At 36.9% G+C, this 14,124-nt stretch overlaps 1 protein-coding gene across 1 annotated transcript in view; it reads right to left on the bottom strand.

Annotated features, from left to right (window-relative positions):
- The window catches only part of LOC150083884 (uncharacterized), a 43,218-nt gene extending 29,631 nt beyond the window's left edge, over positions 1–13,587 (bottom strand). Inside the window, exons 1-2 of the mRNA XM_090375525.1 lie at positions 13,491–13,587; positions 9,097–9,506 (exon numbers count right to left, since the gene is read on the bottom strand). Coding sequence (XP_090231651.1) covers positions 9,097–9,506; positions 13,491–13,533 — 453 coding nt within the window. The 5' untranslated portion in view covers positions 13,534–13,587. The remainder of the gene's footprint in view (positions 1–9,096; positions 9,507–13,490) is intronic.
- Positions 13,588–14,124: the final 537 nt, after the last annotated feature.

The raw sequence follows: 14,124 nt of genomic DNA, 5'->3' as shown, positions 1-14,124 counted from the left end.
GCCATCATTTATAACAGTAAGAAATTTTGCCTTCATTCATTTTACTATTAAAGGTGTGCCTTTTCAGCTCTAACCAAGTGGGTTGCTTATCTTGGGACCCTATCAAAAAACTCAATGCCTATTTTCTAGGTGAGGTCACCATACTTTGACACAGTATTCCAATTGTGGTCATGCAATTTTCTTATGCACTGGGATTATGATCTCCCTACCTATATAGGAAATAATCGATAAATCTTCAATACCGCACTGATAGGCCTTCCTTGCCACTTTTCTATACTGCTTGGAAAACTATTCCAGAATCGTTTGGGAGAATTATAAGAGAATTTTAGGAGAATTATCCTAGAATAGCAAATATCATATTCTACAACAGTGTTCCTCAACTAGTGACACAAGTTTCACTGGAAATATAGAGGAAGGCATAAGGGCTACTTCATCATCATTCAATCCACTGCAGGATGAAGGCCTCTCCAGCAACTTTCCAGTTCCTTCTGTTTTGTGCAATGGCCATCCATTTACTACCCACAAACTTGTGAATTTCATCTGTCCATCTCCATCATTGTTTTCCAGGTTTTCTTCTAGCTCCTCTTGGGTACCATTCTGTTATTCTCTTAGACCATCTGTCATCATATCTTTGAACTACGTGTCCTGCCCAAGACCATTTTAGTTCTTTAGTTTTGATAAGAATGTCCTTTACTTGAGTTTGTTGCCTAATCCATGTGTTTCTCTTCTTATCTAAAACAGTCTGATTCCCAATATAATTCGTTCCATTCTTTGCTGTGTAGTTCTCAGCTTCTCTTCCATTCTTTTGATGAGTGCCCAAGTTTCACTTCCATAAGTCATGGTGGGGAGTATACATTGGTTCATTATTTTACGTTTAAAACAAACTGGGATATTGCTCCTCAGTATTTATTAACCACTGTTGATAAAGGAGGCAGTTGACTCTAAAAGCTACGGTTATTTTTATCACTTTTATTTATTTTAATTCTGTATAGTGTAATTTCTAAATTTTAAATTTTATCCATTATTTTATCGCTTTTATTGTACAATCAGTGTATTTTATTTTTACAAAATTTTATCTGGTTTTATATTATTATTATTTTAATAAAGTTTAGTTATATGGTTGGTGTGTTGCATTACAGTTATTATGAGTTAATTACATATCTGCATGGAAATACAGTTGGGTTGAAGCCTGAGTCATTTCATAAACAGAGATAAACTGAATCTTAAACTACCTAAATGCAAACTTTATAAGCAGTGCAACTTTTATACAAAAACAAAATAAATTCAGTAACAGAGTGTTTGGGTTAACTGACCACTTGTTTTGTTTCTTTGTTTTGGTGAGAAGTAGCATGTACAATGATGCATGTCTCATAACTGATAATAAATTGGGTATTTTACTGCATGTTTGATACTGAAGACAATCTGTGTCAAAATTGGACTACAATGGTGACAGGTGTGATCTCCTCCTCTTCTGATTTTGAAGTTTATTTTCATGATGCAGTCTGTTATAAGTCGTCTACAGTTTGTTATAAGTTGTCTAAGAAACATAGATGTTACATAGAAACATGAAGTTTCCCTCAGGATAGCTGGCACTCGAGGGAATCAGTCTCAGTATAGGAAATGAACCAGTATAGCAAATTAGAGGCCTTGGGGCCAAAATGACCTCAACCTATTCTCAAACTTTAAATGGGTGACAAGTCTGGCTTGCTTGACTCGAAGCCTGGACAAAAGGATGTGTGCCCAGTGGGCCACTTTTGGTAAGCAGAACTGGCACTGTGGGATAAACCACAATGAAAATAAGTTGAGATCAGCAGCACTTATTGGAAGATTTGTAATGTAATTTGAAGCTTTACTTGAAACAACGTATATACTCTAGAAAAGTTCTCATTTGTAGAAGTCATTGATCATTCCAGCAGCAGGAGAAACAAAATGATAGTTTTCTGTTACTTCTGTTTGACAGAAATATACGTTGTTTCAAATAAAGCTTCAAATTACATTACAAATCTTCCAATCAGTGCTGCCATCTATGTTTCTAAGTAACTGTAGGCAACTTATAACAGACTGCATCATGAAAATAAACTTCAAAATCAATCAAAAGAGGAGGAGATCACAACTGTCACCATTTTAGTCCAATTTTAGCTTGCAGAAAGCAAAGATTGATGAAACTGAATTAAATGATACATAAATGATGTAGAAGAAAGTATTAGGTCAAAAAAGAAGTAATGTTGAGTGTTTTTACAAAATTTTCTCAAATTATTTTATGATTTAAAAAAATCTGATTTAATTTTGGAATAATTTCACTCTAATATTGAGCAATGTCAAAGTCAAAGTAAGAACAAATTAATATTTAAAAATTTCATTAAAAAGTTTTCATTTTATAAATTTTCCAAATTTCATGAAGGAACTATCTCCCTTTTTTTTTTTTTTTTTTGATAACGAAAAACTCACCATTTGGGACAGCCATTTTCAAGAAACCCACTCCAGAAAACGTTAATGATCTCAAATTGTAAAGTAACTTCTTCACAGCAAATCACACACACACACACACACACACACACACACACACACACACACACACACACACACACACACACACAGACAGACAGACAGACAGACAGACAGACAGACAGACAGACAGACAGACAGACAGACAGACAGACAGACAGACACAGACAGACAGACAGACAGACAGAGAGAGAGAGAGAGAGAGAGAGAGAGAGAGAACAATATATTTTTTTTTCATCAGAAATAAATTAAAATAATCAACCAATAAGATAATCTAGTAGCAGGTATAAGAGTAAATATGTCAAAAATTAGGTGGAAAAGGATAGGTGGAACAGGACCAGGGTTGATGACGTTGTAGAGCAGATATCATCTTTTAAGGGCACAAAAGGTGATATAGTTGTACACGTTGGCACTAATGATATCAAGAGTAGGAGACCGGCAGAATTGCTTAACAAGTACAGGTCACTGTTGAAAAAAAGCCGTGAAATAGGGTTGAATTTGAAAGTGTCTGCAATTCTGCCCAGACACGATAGGAGGGAGTATATGATGAGAGCCTTGTCGATCAATTCGGCCCTGGAAAGACTGTGCAAGGCTCAAGGGATAGAATTTTTTTCAGCCTGGACTGTACTTGTTAACAGGAGAGACTGCTTCTACAGGGATGGGATACACTTAAATAGAAAGGGGGCAAGAATATTTGCTGATGCTATCGAAGCAGTGTTAGGTGGGTCGGAAAACTGATAGCTTGGGGGATACAAGGACTAATAGTTTAACAGTAGCTGTAGGCAGAGGTGAAGGTGATTCTTGCACAACTTCTATTAGAATAAGTAGCGACCTGGAGCGTGGGGTGTTGGGGGTTTCAGGGACGGGTGGTGGTCATCGTGGAATGGGTGGGTATATGGGATGTGTTAGGGTAACAAAGAATAGGAGTAGGAGCATGTATGCTTGCATGTATACAAATGCTAGAAGTATAGTAAATAAATTTGATGAATTTGAAGTGTTGGTCAAGACATCAAAGGCGGACATTGTTGGAGTATCAGAGACATGGTGTCACACTGATATAAGGAATACCGAACTAGAATTTGGGGAGTACAATGTGTACAGAAAGGATAGGAAGGGAGGAGGTGTTATGCTGTTAATTAAGAAAAACATAAAATCAAAAGAAGTGCATCCAGTTGATATAGATGAACAGTGCACTGTTGAGTCAGTTTGGTGTGACATAAGCACTGCGAAAGCAAAAATAAGAGTACGAGTGTGTTATAGGCCTAATGACTCGAATGAGTACAATGAACAATTGTACAGAGAAATAGAGTGGGCTAGTAAATCGGAATGTCTTATAATGGGGGATTTCAACTTCCCAGATATTGACTGGAACTTGTGGTTGGTCACTCACACATTAGTCAGACTTTTGTGGATTTATTGGATGATTGTTTTCTGCAGCAGCATGTTCGAGAGGCAACCAGAGAAAGTAATACTCTTGATCTGGTTATCAGCAGTGATCATTCATGTATTAGGAATTTGCAGATAAAGGAACCACTAGGTGGCAGTGATCACAGTGTACTGACGTGGGATTTACTTAAAGATTTAATTACCATCAGGGGTAAAGGAAAGGGTTTTTGCTTCCGTAAAGGCGAGTACAGTGTCTCCGACAGTTTTTAAATTCTGTACAGTGGGATCAACTGACAATGTTACCAACAGTAAATTCTAAGTGGGAAGCATTCAAGGAATTAATCGTGGATGCTACTAAAAGTTTCATACCTATTGAGAAATATTGTTCAAGGTTTAGGCCTAAATGGTTGTCAAATGAACTAATGAGACTCGTAACAGAGAAGAAAAATGCATGGGATGCATACAAATTAACACGTGACACAGAAGCCTATGATAGCTACAAGTTGATCTGTAACAAAGTTACAAAGGAGGTTAGGCAGGCGAAGGCAGATTACGAGAAATCCTTGGCAAAAGATGCTAAGAAAAACAGCAAGGATTTCTTTACTTATATAAACTCTAAAAGGAAGGGGATGAATCTTATTGGTCCACTTGACATCGATGGTTCGACTGTTGATGATCCTGCTCAGATAGCAAACAAACTGAATGAGTATTTTGCATCTACATTCACATGTGAGGAATTATTAAGGTTTGAAAATGGCAGAAGGTTATCAAATTGTAGCAGGATACTTAATGATTTTGTAATAACTGAGAGCAAAGTGGAAGAGAAATTGTTGAAGTTAAACGTAAGAAAAGCACCTGGGGTGGATGGGATCTATCCAGTTATATTAAAGGAGGCGGCAAAGCAACTAAGCAAACCGTTAGCTGTTGTTGTTATTGTTGTTATTTGGTTTTTAGGAGCATTAGCAACTAAGGCCATATTGCTCCGGTGCGGTGGTCATTCTCTGACCTTTCCGCATGCTCTGTATTTGGTGGTGACGGGCTCGAACCCCGGTCTAATCAAGAAGCGTGTGCTACGCACTGCTGCTCCTTCCCACCTGGCTACGGAGGCGCCTAAAAAAAAAAAAAAAACCGTTAGCAATAATTATGAGAGCATCCTTGGACTCAGGGGAGGTTCCCACGGACTGGAGATGTGCAAATGTATCCCCAATTCACAAAGGGAGATCGAAGGGTGACACGGGTAATTACAGACCAGTTAGTTTAACTTCTGTTACGGGTAAAATAATGGAGTCCCTGGTTAAAGATGCATTGCAGGATCATCTAGACAAGACTGCAGCAATAATTCAGACACAGCATGGGTTTGTTAAGGGAAAGTCTTGTCTGACAAATCTGATAGGATATTATGATGTGGTTACAAAGGAACTGGATGCAAAAAATAATTTTGATATCATATATTTGGATTTCAGGAAAGCTTTTGACAATGTTGCGCATGGAAGTCTATTGTACAAATTGGAGCAGAATGGTATTAAGGGTAAGTTGCTACAATGGATAAAAGGATGGTTAAGTGGGAGAAGACAGAGGGTAGTAATCAATGGGTGCTGCTCTTCTTGGACTAATGTTATTAGTGGAGTCCCACAGGGTTCGGTGTTGGGTCCACTGTTGTTTTGTATATTTATCAATGATATTGATGAAGGAATATCAGGCTTAGTGTCGAAGTTTGCAGATGATACAAAGGTTGGCAGGGTTGTTAATGACAGTAATGGCAGTGTGCTACTGCAACAGGATCTAGATAATTTGGGCAGATGGGCTAAGAAGTGGCAACTGAAGTTTAACCTTGACAAATGCAAAGTACTGCATATGGGTAGAAGTAACCCCAGAGAAATGTACCGTGTGGTACTACACTTAAGGTGGTAGAAAATGAAAAAGACCTGGGAGTAATTGTGCAGGCAGATATGAAGTTTTCTGAGCAATGCAGACAGGCTGCCAGGGCAGGTCATGAGGTTTTGTCAATGATATATAGGAATTTTGCTAGCAGGGAAAAGGAGGTGATTATCCCTCTGTATAAGGCAATGGTCAGGCCACGCCTTGAGTACTGCGTACAGGTCTGGAGGCCTCATTTTAGGAAGGATGTAGATTTACTTGAGCGTGTACAGAGAAGAGCAACAAGATTAGTGAGGGGAATGAAGGGATCCTCTTATCAAGAGAGGCTTAAGTTCTGCAAATTGCAGTGGCTGGAGACTAGGCACCTGCGCGGTGATCTGATTGAGGTGTATAAGGCCTTGAATGGGTTCAGCATGCTGAATTCTGATGGGATCCTTCCACTTGTTCAGATTACGAACCTAAGGGGACATAAATTCAAATTAAGAAAAGACAGTGTAGATTAGATGTGCGGAAATTTGCCTTTAGCCAGTGGGTGGTTAATTGCTGGAACAAACTTCCATCTGTCGTTGTGGAAGTTGATAGGTTGAATAAATTTAAGGAGGAACTGGACAGGCATTTGGAGGGAATGGTGTGATTTTTTTTTTTTTTTGGCTGATGCTGCATAAGCTCATACATTTGCTTTCTTGCATCACATGGCACTACTACTACTACTACTAATTACAAGCTGGAATATAATATGTTATGAAACAGCAGGTTGCACACAGTGTGGCAATGGTAAGATGCACGTCTTCTCCTATGGTGAATAGTTACTTATTCGACGTAGTGCAATATCATGTTAACTCGTTATGAAGGTGTTCACAATATGAGATATACTTAAATAATGTCAATTCGTAACTCCTTAAGTAGTTGGCTGTGTACAGAAATGATGCTATTGCACTAACTTGTATGTAAGTTAACTTCTTTCGTAACCTGAGGCTCTAGCCCTAAATTACGTTGTTGTGTAAAACATTACGAAAAGTGCTTGGTACGTAACAATTAAATTTATACATTTTAATACCAATTTCAATACCAAATTAGTAAGCATTAAAAATGTGTTTTCTTCACTAACTAATATTGTGTACTTTAATTTCAGACTAATACGAATCCACCACATATATCTACACTGTAGTGTCAGAATGTTTGCTGATTTTTATTATTACTCCCATTTTTTTAATTATTATTTCTATATACAGGGTGCATAGAAACTCTACCGACAAACTTGAACAGGTGATAGATTTGTTATAACAGCAGAAGCTATTATAACAAATAAGGGTTGTAAAAATCAGAACAACACATTCAGTAATTTAATGTCGTTTAATATATACAAATCATTTCTGTTGCACACAAAATAGAAAAAACAATTCATAAGTGCTCGAACTGGTGATCTTAGTGTTCAATGCATAACTCACACTGACCCATCATTGAATATGTAGGCATTGGAAGTTCCTAGGATTGGCTTGTATTTCTGCACTTGCTACAACAATCTATGCTATAAGTTCCTCCACTGTGTCAACTGGCGTCTTTATGTATCCCCAAATGAAAAAGTCCAAACAAGTCAGACCAGGCGACCTTGCTGGCCAGGCTACAGGTTCACCTTGCCCAATCCATCTGCCTGAAAAGGTTGTATGTAAGTGTGCGCATACACGTCTGTCAAAATGTGGTGGTGTGCCATCATATTGGAACCACATTTGTGCTTGGACAATCAGAGGAACATCCTCCAACAACTCTGGAAGTGTTTGCTCTAGAAAACGCAGAGTCACCCATCTAAACGTGCAGGCAACATGTATGGTCCAACTAAAACCTTTCCCACAATGGGGATTATTCTCTGCCCACACGATTGTTGTGGCTGATGAACAATCCTTCTTGGGTGAAACATGCCTCATTAGTGTGAAGCACATTATTGGCAAAATCAGGCTGCAAGTTGGTTTCCTGTAAAAACCAGTGGGAGAACTCAACATGGGCAAAGTCAGCAGGTTCTAGTGCATGCACTTTCAGGCATCGGAAAGGATGTAGTCCAGCTTCGTGCGCCACATCCCACATTAAACTATGCTTCACATCCAATTGGTGTACAAAGGCTCTGGTGCTGGTAGAAGAAAGTGCATTATAGCCTTAGTTGCTAATGCGCCAATAAAACTTAACAAACAAGCTGGTAGAAGTATTAGCAAAGATCTGCAAAACCTGTTCCTCAAACCGGGGTGTCCTAGCAGTGCATCGACGTCCAGTATCATGCATATTCACACCGAAAGAGCCACTATTCTGCAATCTTCGGTGTATCGCAGCAAATGTTGTGTGGTGAGGCAACCTTCTGTCTGGGAAGCATCAGTGGATATCCGTCATTTCTGAAACAGTGAAACGCTCCATATCTGTACCTGTACATTACACGTTTATGCTATTAGCTGCAGACACGCACCACTCCGAGGACCTCTCAACGCATGCACACGTTAATGTTGATGGTAGTCGTACGTCCGAGCATTGTATTATGGATTGTTTTTTTCTATTTTGTGTGCAACAGCAAATGATTCATATGCATTAAACGACATTAAATTACCGAATGTGTTGTTCTGATTTTTACAACCCTTTAATAGCGTCTACTGCTATAACGACTGATTTACAACCTATATTTACTTGACAAAAAAAATGTTTCGTTTGGTACCCTCTATCACCTGTTCAAGTTTGTTGGTAGAGTTTCTCTGCACCCTGTATAGTATATATGTATAACGTTTATTATATATTATTAAATGAATACCATATATTGTACTTTAATTTCTCTAGTCCATATAAAATATTATAATTAAAACTATCCCCAAAATTATCTTCGTCCAAGAAGGGATACATGATTATTTTAAGTCTGAGAAACTCTGTTGTAGTTGAAAAAAACTCCTAGCTTTTTTGCTGCTGAGTAGGATTACCAGCCAAAAGCTAGAAAATAAAAAAAATTATGAAGAATAGTATAGACAGCACAATAGTACAGTTCATATTTTCCATAAATAAGAACTTTTATATACAAAAGTTCTTATTTGTAGGAAAATACACAAGCCCATTTAACACCAGTTCATACAGTTTATTGCATATTATGACTGCACATGTTTGAAATCACCAGCTGATGTGCACATTAAAAACCCTATTTCCATAAAATAGACAATATTTTTGATGGCATATTTTGAGTGAGGTTACACCAATTAACAGAAAAAAGTACAAAAACCACAAAAAGACATGATACACAAAACAAAAAGTATCAGAAATGAATTCTCATTCAATGTTATATATATTATAATATACCCAACTTACATTTTTCTGTCGCTTAGGACATACATTATCCACAAATATTTCTACCTGTGGCACCTTTGTTAATGAATCTGTTTCTTCCTTCTGTTCAACAAGAGAGTCACACTGTGTTTTAACATCTTTAAGCCCAAGTTCATCAATCATTCTTTGAATAACACTTCGTTTAGCTTTCCCTTTAACAGTATTATCATCATCAACAAGACCCTTCGTTTCCATTTCTTTCAGCTTCATTTTTTTTCTAGCCTTTTTCAATCTCCTTTTCTTTCCTGCTGATAATCGAATTCCTTCATTTTCGTGATGCACAGAATTCTGCTTCTCGTGGTCAGGAGTATTTGCATTCTTTCTTTTTCTGCTTCTTTTTTTTGAATTTTGAATTAAATGATGATAGTCATCTTCATCCAAAAAGCTTTCAGCTGTAAATAAAAGAAATTATAAAATGCCCATATAGTCACAATTAAAATAACTGCAAAAATTGATTTGCAACAAAGAGGGGGAAGAGAAAAAAAAGCAAAAGATATTTGGTATGTTTATAATATAGTAGCTGATAATATGACAGTACACTGATTTATTTATTATTATTTTTTTATGATGAAATGCAAATGGCTAAAAGATACTTTAATGATGTTTTCAAAAAATTGTATTAATTAATGTATTAATTACATTTGTATTAAAAGGTCAGGAACAAGTGCATTAAGAGGATCTCTGTTCTACTTTCTGGGATCAAAAACATCACACAAACTGGTCCTCCTTGACAGTATAGTGGTTTCACCGCTCGTTTGAAGAGTTCTAACTTCAATTCCCATCTGTGAATAGAGGAATTTTGAAAGTCAACTTCAAATGAAGCTGTAGTTAATCAATCTCAGGTGAAAATAGAGTTTTATCCTGTGATTTATTCTGGGTTTTATACTCTGATATCCAGTCATCCTCTGACAGGATATCAGAGATACTCTGACATCCAGTATAACTTTCAGATAATAAAAAGTAAGTCCAAAAATATTAAAAGCTTTCTTAAAAATCATAAAGGAAAACCCCAAAACTATAAATATCTGTATATATAAAACACTTAGGTATACTGCCCAAATTTTCCAACTGCTAATTATTGCCAGCACCTGTTCACGAGGTTCACCTCGCATGACCACCAATACTGGACATTCTTTATTAATTTTTGTACTAACGTTTTTTAACTGAAGAAAGGCAACCTATGCCTGAAAACTATCGATGTATGTTTATTTTATCTGTCTTCAATTTTAATAAACTGTTATAAGTTTTAAGAAGTGTGAAAATGGTTGAACAGCATGTAAGAACTTGGAGAAAATGTAGAAATGCTGCAGCTTCTGGAGACTAGGCACCTGCGAGGCGATCTGATTGAGGTGTATAAGGCCTTGAATGGATTGAGCAGGCTCAATGCTGATAGGATTGCTTCTTGCAATCCTATCAGTGCTCAATGCTTCTTGCTCAGATTACAAACCTGAGGGGGCATAGATTCAAACTGAAGAAAGACAGTAGTAGGATAGATGTGCGGAAATTTGCCTTTAGCCAGCAGGTAGTTGATTGCTGGAACAAACTTCCATCTATTGTTGTGAAAGTTGATAGATTAAATAAATTCAAGACAGAACTAGACAAACATTTGGAATGAATGGATCAGTGAAATAGGAAGAGTTTATTTTTTATTTTTTGGCTGATGCTGTATAAGCTTACTTTCTTGCATCATATGCCGCTACTAATGCTAAATGCTAATTAGAGGAGAGATCTAATAGACCAAAACGAGACTCTACAACTACAAAGACGGATAGAAAGCATTGAAGAAAGAGAAGCAAGATTGGAAATGAGAAGACGGGCAAAACGCCGTAGGACTAATCAAATAGATGTACCAGATGCGAATAATCAACAAGCTTAATGTGGAAGAGCATGACATAGGAAATATGTGTTACAACTGTGAGTATTGTAATGCAAGATATTGGGGATATGAGTTAAACACATCGAATAAATACATTAAATGCTGTCATTGATGGAAAGGTTTCACTTGACCCACTGTCTGAGATGCCTACTCTATTATGAGAGCTTCTTACAGGGGATACACGCGAAGCAAATAACTACAGAGAACATATACGAGAGTACAACTCAGAAATGGCGTTCGCATCAATTGGTGCAGAGATTAAATCACCACCTGGAAATGGTCCATACTGTTTTAGAATACATGGCCAGATTTACCATTTGGTCTCATCGCTATATCCAAACGAGGCAAATAAGCCAAGATATGGACAACTTTATATTTTTGATTCTGCTGAAGCAATAACAAAACAGCTTGAAAAACAATTAAACCAAGGGTGTATGTCTTAAGTAATGCAACAATTGGACAAGGTGCTGCGACAAGTTAACCTTAACATTTGCCTTAACATATAACCTTAACATTTGCCTTAACATATAACCTTAACATTAACCTTAACATATGACTTAGCAAGTTAACATTTGCTGAGTCATATAAACAAATGCATAAAATAACCCAGGCCAATCCAATGTGTGCATGGCATTTATAGAAGACCCAGACTTAGATAAGAGATGATATAATGCACCTACATCCAAAACAGAGGGTGCTGCAATATTTGTTGGAGAAGACGAGGAATCACCTGCAAACAGAGACATATGCATACCCCAGGGGTTCACATCTGGTGAGTATGGGCTTGGCAAACTGAGGGTTCTGAGCTGGATATCATCATTCTTCTCTTTCTTGCTTTCTTGGGGGATTCCCTTCTTCTTCTTCTTCTCTCTCTCTCTCTCTCAGGGTAGCGCGGAAATTTTTTTTTTTTTTGGCTGCATAAGCATAAGCCCCAGGCTTCCTTGCACCACATGGCTAATAATAATAATATCCCAGAGGTGACTGCTGTAGAATTATATCACTGCTAAACAAGAATGAAGACTGAAGGATCTAGATTAAACTATTTACGCCATAATCAGAAAGATGGTATATGTTACGGCGGGTGCAACTAGTTGATTTGAAAAATTTTAAGCTTCCAGTTTTATGGAGGTGGGCAGGGAGGAGGGGAGTTGAGGCCTGCAAGTGACACAGCAATGGCCTCATTGCTGTGTCATTTGCATCCCCTATAATCTTCTTGTGAAATTCCTTAAGAAAACTGTTATAAATTAGAGAATAGTGATTCATTCAATCTGTATGGAATGAACTATTAATTCTGTGAATCTTTAAGTTGATGTTACCTCTTACAACAATATGCAGCATGCAATAGTGTGGAAATAACACATTAGCAGTATGTAATCACGGTACTGAGCTGGATATCATCATTCTTCTCTTTCTTGCTGATTTCTTTCTACTTCTCACTCTTGTTTTCTCTCTCTTGGGGTAATTCAGAAATTTTTTTTTTCCTGGCTGGTGCAGCATAAGCCTCAGGCTTCCTTGCACCATATGGCTAATAATAATAATAAGTCACTCATGCTTCACTGTGCAAAACACGCTTGCAACTAAAGATACCAAGAGAACAATAAAAAATATTTTTTGCTCTCTCTAAAGTGGAAACTCCAATTTGGTCATTTTACAAAACATTTTGGTGCATAATATTTTTAATAAAAACTTTATCCCAAATTTTCAGCAGCGGTACCAGTTTATGTCATTTTCATTTATAATTTTTCCATCACAATATGCAATAATTAAAAATTTATTGTGGAAAACACACTGATTGCAAGCTACCAATTGCTCAAAGCAGCGCAATCAATTTTTATATTCAATTCATTTGGTTACTGTGAATTTTAAAAACAGAAAATAGCTTACATGGTTTCTATCCAATAAGATATGTAATATATGTTATATAAAGGAAAATATATAAATAAAAACACTTTTTTTGCCCATGTGTAACTGGAAAACAAATCAGGATTTTACTTTTTCACTTTTTTTTTTTTTTTTTTTTTTGCCATGTGGAATTAGGTTTTTATTTTGATAATATATCGTACACAAGCACAATATTCACACAAAATTATTAGTATGGGACGTCTCAGGATTTTTTTCCAAATCCTGCCATCTGCCCAACTCGGGGGTATACTTTACTGGAGCTACTTACTCAATTTGAATGAGTAACTTTAGTGATGACTTCTGAGGTCCTCCCCACCGCGTCTGATGATAAGATTCGAAAAGAATCCTGACGTAATCTGCTCACAATTTAGTGTAGATTGCGATTGTATACGACATAAGTATAAATAAAATAAAAAAACGCATTTGTCTTCCAATTCCACATAGTAATTACTTTGCTTTATTTAAGCATTTACTCCATCACAATCGCTGGTAGACGACAAACACACGTGTACAGTATGAAACACTAATTCAAATGTAAAGATTAAAGGACTGTTAAATTTTAGAGAAGAATGTGAATTCCGATTTAAAACAAATATACCATATGCATTTAGTCGTTCGATCAACTCGTTATCACCATCCATCACTAAAAGTATTTTGAATAACACACATCAAACACAATTTACTTGCGATTTACGCCATAGCAACATGAATTGATTAATGTGGCGACCCCTACAAAATTAAGTTCATTGCTTCTTCGGTTGCCGAGGGCAACACAACTTAGTTTGAAGTGAGATACTATTATTATTATTATTATTATTATTATTATTATTATTATTATTATTAGCCATATGGTACAAGGAAGCCTGAGGCTTATGGTGCACCAGCCAAAAAAAAAAAAAAAAAATTCCCAAGTTTGTGTGTGTGTGTGTGTGTGTGTGTGTGTGTGTGTGTGTGTGTGTGTGTGTGTGTGTGTGTGTGTGTGTGAGTGAGAGAAGTAGAAAGGCATCACCAAGAAAGAGAAGAATGATGATATCCAGCTCAGGACTCTGGGTTTGCCAAGCCCATACTCACCAGATGTGAGCCCCCGGGGATACCATGCTATAAACGAATTTACATCAAACTTGGAACTCGTGGGTAGCACAGTTGGTATAATCACGGTCCTCCCCAACACTGGGTGAAAAACACCAATCAATGACACTAGGAACTTTTATGGGCCTTTTTCACAACATGGC

Source organism: Mastigoproctus giganteus, chromosome 6 (assembly GCF_048544385.1).
Source record: "Mastigoproctus giganteus isolate SK-2022 chromosome 6, ASM4854438v1, whole genome shotgun sequence".
Classification (NCBI taxonomy): Eukaryota; Metazoa; Arthropoda; class Arachnida; order Uropygi; family Thelyphonidae; genus Mastigoproctus; species Mastigoproctus giganteus.
This window is presented reverse-complemented; position numbering and strand designations above follow the sequence as displayed.